Here is a 16,030-nt window from a genome sequence, read left to right as displayed (position 1 = left end):
ATGAAATGATAAATCGTGTTGATGTAGACAAAACCACATAACATGCCCATGTGGTGAAAAATGTGATGGAAGGATAGGGCCACAATACACAAATGGCTCTATATCAAACTATACACAAAAATACCCTAATTCTGCCATCACTTAAAACTTCTTTTTCTTACCTAGATTGAAATGACATAAAAATAGAAAAGAAACCAACCCTCTCAAATTTGCAGACATTACATTTCCATTTCCAGGATGTGAAAGTGTTCAGATTCCAGGCATCATTGACAGTTCACTTGAATCCCCTCCCAAATGTCGAGGGCACCTTCATAGCCAGTTGTTGGGTGCTGACGGCTCCTGGCTCCCCTCTCCTCGCCAGGGCCTGGTTCATTGGCTCTTCCAAAGCTGCCCAGGTACTCACACTACACCCCATATTTTAAACTACTAATAGAAGCAATTATTTATACCGTTCTCTGTATCAACATTTAGTATAGGAATGAACTGGTCTGTCAACTGCAGAACCACTTGATAAAATTGCCCCGCCACCAACTTTAGTATGTTAAGAAGGTCATTTTAAACATGTATAGATAATGATAAACAACATGCCAGGAGAAGAAATGAAAAACTGCCAAGAGGAAAACCTAACCTTGAAAAGTTAAAATATACTGGAAAAATAATTTCCACAAGAAAAGACCTGAAATATTTAGCCTTTAATTGGGATCTCTGAGCTGATACTAAAAAGAGCCATTTGAGAAGGCCATGGCCACCCAGGCCACCATTTTGTCTGAGACACTGACAGTGAGAAGCAGTTGAGGGGGGAGTTTTCTTTGCTGACAGCAACTTCAAAAAACATCCTAGGCTCTTTAGTAATTCATTATGGCTCTGTCTTCACTAATTATCATCCAAGTTTTAATGTCTTCTTGTATCTTCAGCCTAAAGCCTTTCTCTTTGAGTGATTTCTATTCACAGTCCACACAGAGGGAGATGGCTGCTCCCTCCAGTGAATGTTTCATGCTTTCGTAGGTGTCATTCTCATTCTCTCATTCTTTCCAAAACAGAAAGTCCCATCTTTAGAGTCTGCCCCTGATGATGTCTTCACCACTCCCCACCTGAATGTGTTGAAGCATCCCAGCTCATTCATAACTTCAGAGTTCCTGGATCAAAGAACTGTCCATTTCGAGACTCTGACAATGGCACCAATCCCTTCTCTGACATCACCTCAAAGGCCATCCAAAGTTATCCCAATATGAAAAAGTTAGGTTTTCTATTGATCTGAATAGAGCAGCTCCCAGGAGGGAGTCAGGTGCAACAGAAACTGGACTTGTTGTCCGGCTCCCTGGGCTGAGTTTCGGCCCTGCTCTTGGCCTACCAATCCTTGATGTATTTGACACTGACTTCCTTACCTCTAAAATGAGGACGTACAGCTGCTTCCCCCACATGACTGCTGCAAGGATTAAATGACAACATATTGCACAACTGCTCTATGAACGTTACTCTTCTTTCTTCCTTAATTGGAAAATTATGGCTACTAAGTTGTACTCTTAAACACTGAAAAACTCCTAGTTTTTCCTTTAAAAAATACAGGCTTACATCAGTAACAATTTTACTGATCAATATACCCGTGGTCTGTTTATCCATTAATGCTCTGCTTACCAAGTTTAAGAGTTCTCGAAGCATTTCCAGTGGAATACTGAACTCCTTAAAGGTGATGCCATTGAAAAGAGGAGAAACTGAGAAGCTGGAACTGATGGTGGAGAAGTAGTAATCGGGCTCCAGGGCGCTCCCATCAGGTAAGTAAGAGACTGATGGGAAGAAAACCAAAGAGTCAGTCACAGTAACACATGACCGGGGTACTTCCTCAAGCTGATCCCCTCGATAACCAACAAAGGCATAGATTTTGCTTTTGTTTATACTCCAATTCCTTGTTTTTAATCATGAAGTAAAGGCTGGATTGCAAGTCCTTGGGGAGTGACACCTCTCACTGGGGTATTTCAAGTCAAAGGAACAGTTATAATCATGCCCTAATGTTTTCAAACCAAACAATGAAGACTTAAATGTGGGGGAAAAAATTACACCTTTTTAAAGGTTGACCAATGTGAAAGTGTGAGATTCACAGGGTCCCAAAGATATTTGACCACCAAAATTAGAACAAAAATGCACATTACTATAAATTTCAAAGTCAGAACAAAAATAAAAAGCCAAACATCTAACACTTACTAATAAATATAAACCCAAAAGCATATAATCACTTAAAAATCCATTATTAAAAAACTATGATAGGAGATGATGACTAGAAAAATTTGTAATATTTTCATATTAAATAGTAACAGACCATATCAATCTTTAAAAAACAAAGAATAAATTTTATTACTTTCTGAAGCACTAGCGCACAGAAAAAGCAGAGTTGAGTTTATCCCAATTGGGTCAAAGGTGATGTGTAGTTCTATGATGCTGGTGACACATTGCTGACCTGAGCTAGATGGGTCCTAAGAGAGCAAACCAGCAACTTACAAAAGAGGGGATGCGCAATAATACTAAGAGGAGCTAAGATGCCGGAGACCAACAAAACAAATGACCAAGAAGAGAGGAAGATAACAAAGCTGGCTTAAGGGGAATAGGTGGGGAAGAAGATAAGAAGGTAGAGGTGTCTGTGTGTGTATGTGTGTGTGTAAATGTATGTGTATGTATATAATATACATACAAATTTGAGTGTATATAAAAATTTGAGTGTGTATAAAAATGAAGTATTATTCAGCCTTAAAAAAGAAGGGGATTCTACTATTCGTAACAACATGGATGAACCTGGAGGACATCATACTAAGTGAAATAGGCCAGACAGAGGAAAAAAAAAAAACTACATGATCTCACTATGTGCAGAATCTAAAACAGTCAGACACATAGGAGCAGAGAGTTGAACAGAGGTTACCATAGGTGAGGGGGTGGGGATGCTAGTCAAAGGTAAGAAGCTGCAGTTATGCAGGATGAATTAGTCCAGAGCACTGACGTCCAACACAATGACCATAGTTAGTGAGACCATACTAAATACCAGAAATTTGCTGAGAGTAGATTTCAGGTGCTTTCATCACCTCCACCTCCCCGAAAAAAGACAAAAATGGTAACTGTCTGAGGAGATGGCTATGTTAACAGCTTGACTGTAATAATCATGTGTATATTTATTAAATCACCTTAAATATACACAAGTGTAATTTTTAAATAATAATAAAAGAAAGTAAAAAGTTTGTGATCAGAAGGCATCTCCCAGATAGAAACACAACACAAGGACGAAGTCATGTGTGGCTGAGCCATTGTCTGCTGGGCATAGACAGAGGCAAAACATGGGAACTGCAGGAACCAAGGATCTAAGATTTAGGATTTACGCAGGGGGTGTCACCAAAAGTCTTTTAGCAAGAAATTAAAGATAAGATTTATGCTTTTAAAAAGAATTCTTACAGCGCTGTAGAAGAGGAACTGGAAAGAGAGAAGGGGAGCCTAACTGTAAGAAAAATTTGAGCGAAACGAGAGTCTTGGAAGTAAAAAGGGAAAGAGTGGTTTCCTGCCTGTTTCTTCGACAATGAAGTGCACTTTAGACTGTGAGAAATTAAGAAAATCATCCATTGAGCTCACCCCTACAGGAGAGCGGTGCTCAGCCCACATCTGCCAAATGAAGTTCAAACAGTGAGGCCACACCTGGGCGTGCCCCAATCCTGGACACTCACTGGAAGTGTTTAAAGGAGGGAATCCCTAATGGGGAGGGGCTCCTGGGCACAGAGAGCAGTTTACTAAGGAAAAAGGAGCCTTAGAGGACACATCAAGCCTCAGATGCCCCAAGAGCATACGGGTAGCAAATGGGTTGTTTAAAGTCTGGAGGAATATATTCTAGGACAAGTGGTTCTCTCTGGAAGGTGGGATTTGTTTTGAGTGGGCCAATTTGGCCTTTACATTCTAACATATACCTAGACTATTACATGTTATATTCTCACATGTCCAAGAGATACTGTATGCAAAGTTACCCACATTTGAGTCCAGATACTTCCTCTTTTTTTTAATTCTCCTCACATCTTTCAAGACCCTCTTGAGAAATGTTCTTTAAGCAATCAGCATCATCCGGAAATGGAATAGATGGCATTACAAAGCACAGAATTTTGGTTCCCCATCTCCTATCATTTAATCAGAGTCTTACTTCCCTCAAGGATAAGTCGAAGGCAATTGATTTTTATTTAGATAAATGTGTCTTCCAACATATTTCAGAAAAGAGGAGATGTGGTGAGCTGAAAGGTGAATTTACTAAAGGAATTTGATTAAGTATCAACCCTATGTGTGTTTTCATGGTCACAAGCTGCCACTTTAAAAATATATATCCATTTACTTACTATTCTTCATGTCATACAATTTGACCATAAATTATTGTATAAGTGGATAAGTTGAAGGCAATTTTAATAAATGTCTGACACTATACAGGGCTATCATAGAAGTCAAATTCAGTAAATCCCATAAAAGTGCTTTGTGAATAGCAAGTCTCTATAAAAAGTATAAAATACTCTTTAATATTATCTATATACGTAATGATCTAAAAAAAAAAAAAAGCAAGAGAAAGACCCGCCTAAAAACCAAAGCTTTCACAGGTTAACATACTAAAATTCTGATCACAGGCACATGGGGTCTGTATATTAATTTCTGTACTTTTCTCTGTTTGAAATATTTTAAAATTAAATTTAAAAGACATTTAAATTAAAATAAGTGCTTTCTAAAAGCTTGACATTCTAGATGCATGACAGCAGAGCACTGGTATTACTATCCCTAAGTCATCACCATGAACTTGCTATCCAAGTGGTAGGTCAACATTCTTGGCAGAAAGGTAAAGCTCACCTTCAAAGTAGTGAAAGGCAGATCCTCCAGGGGAGCTAGGAGCAGGCATCCCACGTTCGGGGCTGACCTGAAACACACAACCACACTTACATATCAGAAAAGGTCAGCCAAACCTCAGTCGGATTCGATGTAGGCAAGGTTCTCTCTGTCAGATCAATGGCTGTACTTCAAGTCCTGGTTCAAGCCTCACCTCCTTCCTGAAACCCATTCTCTATCATATACCAAATCACTAAATTCTTCCTGTCTAGACATACATTTATACTTCATTACTGAGCTGAATTATTCTCAGTGTTTTGTGTCTACCTTTTCTCCATGAGTCAATTATACACTTCTTTAGTATACCCACTGTCTCCCACTCAGAAACCCATTGCTAGGAAACAAATACTTTGTGACTAGGAGACGAAATCACTTATAAATCTTAAAAGGGACACACAAGACTTTGTATTAAAGAGAACACAAAAGGGAACATTTTATGTTTTCTAAGTTTACTTAAACTACACGTAAGTGGGATTTTCTTCCTGCGAGCACTTAATAAGACCTCTCTCCTCTAATCTCTCCCCCACCTGCAGCCCCACCTGAGAGATGCTGGACACACTGCTGGTCTTCCTCTTCAGGGTGCCCTCCTGACAAACAGTCAGCAAGTTGCTGGGGAGGATGGAACGGAAGTCATTGAAGGAACGCCGCCGAACACCTTCTAGCTCCTCTGGGACTCGGAGGGAATGAGGAGGGACTTTGGGAAAGTTTCGAGAGGAGAGACTCTTCTGTGTTGCTGTAACGTCCAAATGCTCGTGAGATTCCAATCAGGCATGGGATCGCATATTTGCAAAGGTATTCTAGAACACAAAGTAAGAATGTTCTGCTACCAGAAAGCTATCTGTGAGAGAAACACATTTTCCCAATTTGCAGCACTGGCTCACATCTAACAACCCACCCACTAACAAATCTGAAGGGTCAGAATAAGCCACAGCAACAGGGTCAACCCCAAGGGCTGACCGATGACATTTTCAATCTGGCACTAACAACTTCAGACTATGCATCACACACGTGCCCTCTTTGAGAGGTCTTAACCTACTCATGGCACGCCCAAATCAGTTATACAGCTAAGCCATGTTATCAGGCACCTCTACTATACTTAAACAATATTATCTGTTCTTCCTGGGATCATACTGGTAGCCCTACCCTAGAGGAAAAATGACCTTTGGAAGTTAGACATGTTATAAGTGAAGAAACTTATTAGGCCCAGAGGGTGAAGTGACTTGTTGAAAGTCACTTGGAATTCAGATAGCAAAGCTGTGCTAGTAACCCCTAAGCGGCCTCTTAGTTAACGCATAACAAAGGCAACCTAATAAAGGCAGGTTTTCGACCATGATGTACATAGTGTAGTAAAGAACAAAAAAGAAGACTGGGAAAAAGCAAGGGAAACAATAATCACAAAATCATTTTTTAAAAAGCCTTAAATCTATAATCATACCTTTTTCTTGAATCTCCAAGGCCTGGCACATTCCCAAAAGGACATGCAAAACCTGCAAAAGTGCCTCTAGAATCTGTAATAGCCGAGGAAACAGAACAAACAAATTTACAAACAATATCAGAAAAATATCATAAAGTTAATTCAATATTAGAAGGAGCTTTACGCATTTTCTTGTCCAACCGCTTATCTGATATATAACTTCCCACATGACAGTTCTGCCAAGGGACCAATCAGCTGACCTTCAAGAAACCGAAACCCTCCCTCTCTGGGCTGGTCCAGGGCCAATGTTGTCCTCCTGGAGGCTTTGTACCCACCAGCTGTTGTGGCCACTCCTTCCTCCATATACTGCAAACAAGTGACAATACCCCAAATCCCTTGTCATGGCTACATACTTCTAGTTCTCTTCACTCATTTCTTATGATATGATGTTGAGTGTCTGCTTCTGATTTTACTGTAGCCCGCTGTGTCAGAAACCGTCTCAAATTGTGGTGCTCAGGATAAAATATTCCAGGGATGTTGGGACTCACCGAGTAATCACCAAACTCAACACAGATTCTAGACTTTCATGTATGTGTCATTAGCAACTGGCAGTTATTTCACACTGCTGGCTCAATGAGCTCACAGATAAAGAAAATATTTAAATCTTTTTCACACATGCTGCTCCCAAGCTATGCCACCTCTACATATATAGTTGGCATTTTTTTTGCCTATCATCGATCCCTACAAAGCTCACAGTAATTAGCTTTAGTTTATCACACTGGTTGTTGATTCCCGGCTTTGTGGTGTCTAGAAATGAAATCAATTTGCTTTCTGATCTTCAATCACGGCCCTGGCTCATTTAGCTTCAATGGTAGGGGGCAGGCTACCAGAGGCTCCTTCTGGGCTGGCATCTCACCAGGTTCCCTTTCAGATGTTCCTTCAGGTAGTTCGAAAACTCTCTGGAGCTCAGCCTATATTCTGGGATATCAGAAGAGGGTCTGTCCAATACCTTGATGAAGACCAACTAGATTATATCTACCTCATTTTCCTCTACCAGTCTTAGAAAATCCAGGCAAAGAAGAGAATGAATTTGATCTAATATGACTTGTTCATAATCAAGTCAAATTTCTTATATTTTGCTAATGTTAAATAATGCTGAATAACCTATGAAGACTTAAAAAGAAATATTTATTCCATTTCATATATTAAAGTTATGTCATCATCTTCAATGTTAACCTATTTTGATAGACGTTATTTATAGAAAAGCCCTTAACTTATAGCCTGTTAACTTTATCTAGTTATCTTTAATCAACCCACAAAGAAACTAAACTAAGAAAAAAGGATGTAGAAGAATGTATTGGCAGAAATTTTGACAAAAGAATTTACAGTTTGCTATCAAGGAAAGAGTTTTGTTTTTTTTTTTTTTATGTCTACAGCACCTGGTCAAGGAAAGAGATTTTTAAAATTAAAAAAACAGATACAAAAATTCAAAAAGCTTAGATAACTCAGCACATTTAGCATAGAAGGAGGCAGCCAGGCACATGTTGGCAGGATCTGAGGATAGCGGAATATAAAAATTGATTTTCAAAATAATAAATCTAATTAATTAAGAAAAAGTTTAGATTATGATCTTATTCTTTGCTAAAAAAAAACGTCTGAAACACATTTAAGTAACATTTCCAACAAAATAAACTAAAACTAAAAAATCTGAGCACTTAAAGGATTAGCTTCATCTAGAATATTCTATTGAAAGACTTCAATCCCCAAAAAAGCATCAGGAAAGCTGCCTCTGCCTTTTGCTGCTTACCTCACAGGACTATGTGGAAAGCTGAGTGGGATCAGACTCAAAAGATCAGTAGGTAACCTGAAAAGTACTGTAAGCAAGTAGTAAACATTTCTTAGGTGTGTAATTGATAGTATGAAGAAATCAATATAAACAATCTAATCATTTCAAATTTGATTTTTCCTCCTGTCATCACTTCAGAACTCTTTTTGATCTTATAGAAATGCACAACAATTCACCACACACTTACTTCATCCCTAAGCGAAGGGTCCCTGTAGGCTACATCAGACAGCAAAGTTACCAAGCAGAAGCTGAAGCTCTCCGCCACTGGGAGGGCACCTAGAAGGCATAAAGACACAAATCAGGTCATCACAAATAAGACACTGGGCCACACCTACTGGCCACCTAATTCATTATGTTTCCTCTCTCATACAGCTTGCCAAGGGACCAGTTTACAGTGGTACCCTCGCTGAGATAAGTCTCAAAAGAACAGATTTGGACCCAACATGTTTACTAAGAAATACCCCTATCTTTCTTTTAATAAAACGTTTTGGCTCGATAAACTTAAATGTTTCATGAGCCAATTTACAGTTTCATATTATAAAGCCTCTCAACTCGACAGATTCCATTTTTTATTCCCTACTTAACTAAAAGTGAGAAATCAATCCTGATAGAGTATAAGAGATGGTATACTGGAGGGTAACTGTCAAATACCTATTACTACTTTAAACTGAATTAAATGCTTATATTTTATTTTCTGCTTTGTTTTGACAAATGGAGAAAATCCTAATAAGAGCTTCCAAAGAGTTGCTCCATTCCTCATAGATTTTTAAGCCCTGCCACTACTGAGCCTCCTAGCATCAGGGTTCTCAGGAGCTTGGCCTCAAGGTTGAAAAGGGAGCTCTACACTCAAAAGACCAAACACTAAGCAGCACTTCTATCAACTGCACCTTCAAAACGTTAGAACCTTTGCTGTGTAGGTCCAATCATTACTAAATATTTAATCTATTCTGAATACTAAATATTTAATCAAGGACATAGAGCTACCCACTGTTTTATGGCCATATGCACAGCACAAGGCAGAAGACTTACATTTCTACTTCTGCACTCATTTTCAGATGCAGCTCTAGGTTGTTCTCACACTTGATTGTGCACCAGACTCACCTGGAGGACTTGTTAAAATGCAGGCTGCCTGCTTCTCGGCCCCAGAGTTTCTAATTCAGTAACTCTGATATGGTGGCTGAGAATCTGCATTTCTGACAAGTTTCCAGGTGAGGCTGATGCTGCTGGTCCAGCAATGGCACTCTGAGTCCACATATTTAGAAGTGATATTTGTTTTGAAATAAAAGAATAGAAAAACAAAATTAATGTCTACTGGCATTCTACTTCTTCCCAAATAACAATAGTAGACATGGATGTTTGACCTTTTAACAACACTTTCTCTATATTCCAGAATATATGCATAATTTGGGATCTGTCCATTTTAGGCACAGTAGATGACCAGAAATGATAAAAATGCAAAGGTCAAGAGGAATCCAGGCACAAGCAGGACCTTCTTGAGAATAGTAAAACCCATCTTTAGCAGAATGGCCTACCTAACAAATTGAGGCTGTATCAAAAACCAAAAGGACAAGGGCCGTCTCTATAGCCACCAACTGTATCAGAAGGTGGGCCTCAGGCCTCAGAGAGAGAAAGGGGGAGAGAGAGAGAGATTACAAAGAAACTTCAGTCTCATGGGTCATGAACTCTAAAATGTTGGGAGGTCTTCCAAGCTGATTCTGGAGTCTTGGGAAATCAATATACAAGAACATCAGCGTTTTAAATGTTTAATAGCACAATGCTTGGCACACAGTGGGCCAATGTAAATATTTCAGGAGGGAGGAAAGAAAGCGAGGAGGGAGGCAGGGAGGGAAGGGTAATGGAAAAGAAGAGGGAAAAAGATGATATAACTTTCTCTTTGACCTTAAAGAGAGATCAAAATAAAATACAAGTTAAAAAGAAATACACATGAATTTTTACCATTTCTAAAGGGGCAAAGTTTAACTGAAACTTAGCAGCAGCAACAAAGTAATAAAACTATTTATGCGAACATGGAGTTGAGTCCCGAAAATCCATTTCACCCTTCCTTTTTGAGTAGCAGCAATGCAATTTGGAGAACTATCTCATTCCAGGAGTGAGCCTATTCAACTAATGGTAACAGAGACTGCTTCAGGGAATGGCAGGTGACCCAATTCTGGCCAATGAGATATACTAAAAGGTTCTTAAAGGTCTCAAAGTTCCTGCTTTCTCTCAGAGTGTAATTAAAAGCTGGCTTGCTCAGCCCTCCCCTCCCCTCCCATCCCCTTGCCCAGAGGCCCTGGACAACAGTGAGTATGTACAGCCCAAGTTGCTGCAGGTAGGCAGGTGTCCTACAGCCAGGAGTGGAACCAGCTGGAAGCATCCTAACTGATGTGTTAGTATAACGGAACACTTGAACCTTATAGGCATGGAACATAACATATTTCTCCTTGCACCCAGGGAACATTATATGAAATTACCTCTGCCTTTCCGAGCTGTGCTTTCTTCTACCCAATATACTTTCGGAAGACCTTTAAGAAGTCGAAGAAGGTAAGGAACCACAGAATCTTTGTGCTAAAAAAAAAAAAAATTGTATTTAATAAAATATGTGACTGGTAGCATTTTAGCACAGATTAAGGTCAAAGCAAAGCATACCCACATCTTAATCACCTTAAAGGTGGCTCACATGGTGTTGCACCCTTCCTGTTTCCTAGCAGCCTGCACCACAAGTGCCTAAGGGAAGGGCTAAAACCTGCCCTTCTGGAGCTGAGTATATGGCCTAACTTGGCGTCCTCTGGGGCCTTGGCTCCCATGGGGGCCTCTCCAGAAGAAGGTGTGTATGCGCATACACACCCGAAGCTGCCTTCACTGAGAGGTGTTCAGAGAGGCCCCAAACCCTTCAGTGGGCCTCTGAATCTTCCAGACTAGAAAGCAGCTCACAGCCACAAGCTTCTAAACTTAGTGATAGCTTCTGTTGTTAATAGCCCTTGTTTGGTTAATATACTGTTTCATGTTTCCTTTGGCTCCTCTCGAATTGAACATTAGACTTTATAGACATCATTAGTCAATAAAATAATTACTTTCTTCTAGTTTCCCAACTAGCCAACAACACATAACTTCATAACCTTCCATGATTTGCTCTATTGGTTGTTTCCTATTTATAGATGCTCTGGTAAAAATGAGGTAAGTGTCCTCCAGAGAAGAGGGATACTATTTGATATTCTGAAATACTAAAAAAGCATGTGGTGGTTTTGAAAACATGGCTGTAATTATTGTGATACTGAAAGGTGGAGTCGAATTCACCTATCCTGAAAGATGGGCTGCCTTAGTGACTTGCTTCTAGTGTATCTATAGAATAGTACACATGAGACTGCCTTCCCAGGCTCGGTTAGAGAAGGTAGTGCAACTTCTACCTGGCTCTTTCTCAGGACACTCATCTTTGGAACTCAGACACTATGGTGTGACACAGTGACATAGCTCAGGCCACAGGGAGAGGCCATATACATAGAGTGCATTGGCTGAGAGCCCCAGCTAAGGTCCCAGACAACAACCAGGATCACCTCCTAGACATGGTATAAATAAGCCTTCAGGTGATTCCAGCCCTCAGCCTTCCAGCCATGCCAGGTGACACCTAATGGAGAAAAAACAGTGACTCTTCTGAGTGCTGTCTAAATTGCAGGTTCATGAGAAAAAAAAATTGTTATATTAAGCTACTAATTTTTGGGATAGTATGTTACATGCCACAATTGATAACCAAACACATAGAGAAATTTCATCAGTGAAAACAAAACAATTTCTCCTCTAAAGGATGAAAAGCAGCTGGATATGACATCTGTCCAGGATCCTAGTGTACTAACAGGTACAAGACTCCAAAGGGCCTACACAGCACAGCCTCCTGCAAAGGAAGTAGCCCCAGTACTCTTTCCTGTATAAACCATTACGGCTTTTGTAGCATGTTGCAAGTAAACTACCTCTGCTACTCTAGCCATAGCTGCTGCTAGGGCAATCCACCGACTGGACATAAAGGAGGCCAATGCCACAGCCCATCCTGGATGGAGGCAAGAAACATAAACAACAGGGAGATAAAGAGAAAGCTGATCTCTACAGTCCAGGGGCCTGGAAAAGCATGCTGGTCTTCTCTTCTGGGGTCCATGAGGCTGGCAGTCGTCCCCAGAATCACAAGCAGACTATATGGCTTGAGGGATGTCAGTTGCCACCCTGTGCCCCACCAAATCCTTAATGAGAACCTGAGTTACACCAAAGGTAATTTGTATTCATCTCTTCCTTGACACCTTAAAAAGCCTAATATAAGTATTAAGGACTTACAGGTAAATCTATGTTTGTCAAAGATATTTTCAAGTAACACATATTTGAACAGCAATAGTTTCTTATACAGATTGTTTTGAAAAATTCTTTTCCTCTTTATTTTTTAATATTTAAATTTACATAGGACTTGGAGAATAAAAAAGTAGAAATGATTTTCTTTCTTTTCATGTTTCTAAATAAATAAGAAAACTAAAATGCAGGTGATGCATCTAATTTTGGTTTTTCACATGGCCTTGGTCAGACAACCTATTTAATTTTTTTAATACTGCTCTAAAATTAAAATGCGTATTTTTTTTCAAATGTATAAACAGTCTGTCGAAAAGTAAAATTTCCAGGACATGTAAGCTAACATTTCTGGATAAATAAAAATTTAAATATTTAACATCTTTACTTTCCTAACGGTATAATTAAGCTTCAAATTAAAAAATGATTCTTGATAATGATAAAAATAAACAGATAAATAAGACTGTATATGCAGTGATTAATCATTAGCTTCAATTAGCCTTGATAAATACTAAAAAAACAACAGCCACACCATTTTCTAGTGGAGCTACAACACTGGTTTTCAAATCGCCTTTAAAAGGCACATTAACACATACTCTAAAACTTAATTTATAACTATCATAGTTTTGAAAAAGATGGCATTATATCAAAATTATCTCAAATAATACTGTCCTTGAGTTCTGGGCAAGATGGAGGTATAGGTAAATGGTGTGCTTACCTCATCTCACGATCACATCAAAATTACAACTACAGAACAATCATCATTGAGAATTGCCCGAAGTCTACCTGAACAGAAGTCCAATAACTAAGGATACAAAGGGAGCCAAGTCCAGACTGGTAGGAGGGGCGGAGACACAAAAGGGGCTGGCCCCACACCCACATTTGGCAGCTGAAAATCAGGAAGGATATCTCAGCTGTGGAGGTCCCTCCAGAGGGCGAAGGATCCCAGCCCAGAGCACTAGTGCCAGGAAGAGAAGTCCCTACAACTTCTGGCTGTGAAAACCAGTGGAGATTGTGGCTGAATGAGACAGAGGGCTGCTGGAGTCCCAGGCACTCCTCTTAAAGGGCCCACTTGCACAGACTTACTCGCTGATGGAATCACTTGCTCTGAGCTCCAGCTCTGGGGCAACAGCAAGAAAGGTACCAGGAACATGTGGAGAGGAAATGAATTGTCTGGCTTCGGGGAGAGGGCTGGAGGGGCAGCTCTGTCCCAGACAGAAGTGCTGGCAGAAACCACTGTTCCTTTGTTGAGCCCCTCTTTTACCCAGCATGCAGACACAGGCAGGCGCCATACCTGAGTCTTCACCAATTTAACTAATACCATTCACCCTGCCCTGGTGATTCCCTGAGATCCCACCCTACCCAACTTTTGGGCCCATCCAAGCCACTTCCAGTGGCTTTTCCACATAAACAGTTTGTCCTAGTTCATGCTATGGACTTTCCTAAAATCTCTAAGGTTCACAAATTCCAAATAAGCTGCACCTGGCCTCAGCATGCCCCATACCTCTTGCTAAGCAGCCCCAAGTCCAGCACTAGCAACAGCAGGCCTCAGTTCACAGTTTAGCCTCTCCCAGGTACCTCCAAGCCCAGCATGAGTGGTAATCATTCTCAGATTACTTTGCAGCTCATACCAAGTGGTCCCAGGGCAGGGCACTGGCAGGGCTGACTTTGGCTTGCAACAGAGCTCCTCCCAAGAGGCCCTAGAACACACCTGGTGGCAAGCTTCAGATCACACCAGAGCACTGCCCAACCACCTTCACAAAAGACACACCCAAAGAGCAGACAAGGCAGGGACCAAGGCCCTGCTAAAGCAAATTCTGCTCCATAGGATCAGCCCCAGCACAATGGCTCCTTCACTGTAGTCACGACCAGTCCTCACAACCAATTAGTCTGAGGGTTGATCCCTCCCACCGACAGCTCAACTACAGCAAGAGGGTACACACAACCCATACAAGGGACACACTGGGAGCACCTGGCTCAGGTGACCAGGGAGACTGAGCCACTGGGCCCCACAGGACATCTACTACATAAGGCCACTCTGCTAAGACCAGGAGACATAGCAGCTCTATCTAATACATAGAAACAAACACAGGAAGGCAGCCAAAATGAGAAGACAAAGAAACGTCCCAAATGAAAGATCAGAACAAAGCTCCAGAAAAATAACTAAATAAAATGGAGACAAGTAATCTACCAGATGCGAAGTTCAAAACACTGGTTATAAGGAAGCTCAATGATCTCAGTGAGAACGTCAACAAAGAGATAGGAAATGTAAAAAAGAATCAGTCAGAAATAAAGAATGCAACAACTGAAATAAAGAATACATTGGAGATAACTGACAGTAAATTACATGAAAGATAGAAGTGAATCAGTGATTTGGAAGATAAAGTAGTAGAAAACACCCAATCAGAACAACAAGAAGAAAGAATCCCCCAAAATGAGGTTAGTTTAAGCATACCAACATTCACATTATAGGGTACCAGAAGAGAGAGCGAAAGGAATTGAAAACCTATTTGAAGAAAAATGACAGAAAACTTCCCTAACCTGGTGAAAAAAATAGACATACAAGCCCAGGAAGGGCAGAGAGTCCCAAACAAGATGAACCCAAAGAGGCTCACACCAAGACCCATCATAATTAAAATGCCAAAGATTAAAGACAAAGAGAGAATCTTAAAAGTAGCAAGAGAAAAGCATCTAGTTACCTACAAAAGAGCTCTCCTAAGACTGTCAGTTGGTTTCTCAAGAGAAACTGCAAGCCAGAAGAGATTGGCATGAAATATTCAAAGTGATGAAAAGCAATGACCTACAATCACGATTACTCTACTCTTTACAATTGAAGGACAGAAAAAGAGCTTCCCAGACAAGAAAAAGTTAGAGTCCATTACCACCAAACCAGTATTTTAAGAAATGTTAAAGGAACTTCTTTAAGGAGAAAAAAAAATCAAAAATATGAATAATAAAATGGCAATAACTACACATTTAGCAACCATTAGTTTAAATGTAAATAAATTACATGCTCCAATCAAAAGACACAGGGTGGCTGAATGGATAAGAAAACAAGAACTTTACATGCTGCCTACAAGAGACTGACTTCAGATCGCCAAGACACACACAGACTGAAAGTAAAGGAGTAGAAAAAGATATTTCATGAAAATGGAAACAAACAGACAAAAAAGCTGGGGTAGCAATACTTAGACAAAATAGATTTTAAAACAAAGGCTATAACCAGAGACATAGAAGGACCCAGTAATGCCACTTCTGGGTATTTGAAAAAAATCCAAAACACTACTTTGAAGGGACATGTGCATCCATATGTTCATTGCAGCATTATTTACAAGACATGGAGGCAAACTGGATGTCTATTAGTGGATGAATGGATAAAGAAGAGGTGGTACATATATACAGTGGAAGATTACTAAGTCATAAAAAAGAATGCAGTCTTGCCATCTGCAACAACATGGATGGACCTAGCAGGTATTGTGCTGTGTGGAGTAAGTCAGACTGAGAAAGACATATGTCATATGATTTCACTTATGCATGGAATCTAAAGCACATGATAAACAAAA

At 40.1% G+C, this 16,030-nt stretch overlaps 1 protein-coding gene across 1 annotated transcript in view; it reads right to left on the bottom strand.

The window, feature by feature from the left end:
• Positions 1-16,030, bottom strand: part of PI4KA (phosphatidylinositol 4-kinase alpha) — a 115,630-nt gene that overhangs the window by 81,559 nt on the left and 18,041 nt on the right. Inside the window, 7 exon segments of the mRNA XM_025044487.1 lie at positions 1,636-1,784; positions 4,849-4,915; positions 5,424-5,589; positions 5,591-5,681; positions 6,320-6,392; positions 8,332-8,420; positions 10,619-10,712. Of these exon segments, the coding sequence (XP_024900255.1) occupies positions 1,636-1,784; positions 4,849-4,915; positions 5,424-5,589; positions 5,591-5,681; positions 6,320-6,392; positions 8,332-8,420; positions 10,619-10,712 (729 nt within the window).

This window comes from Pteropus alecto, unplaced genomic scaffold, assembly GCF_000325575.1.
Source record: "Pteropus alecto unplaced genomic scaffold, ASM32557v1 scaffold113, whole genome shotgun sequence".
In the NCBI taxonomy this organism is placed as follows: domain Eukaryota; kingdom Metazoa; phylum Chordata; class Mammalia; order Chiroptera; family Pteropodidae; genus Pteropus; species Pteropus alecto.
The sequence above is the reverse complement of the archived record's forward strand: the minus strand, read 5'-3'. Positions and strand labels throughout refer to the sequence as shown.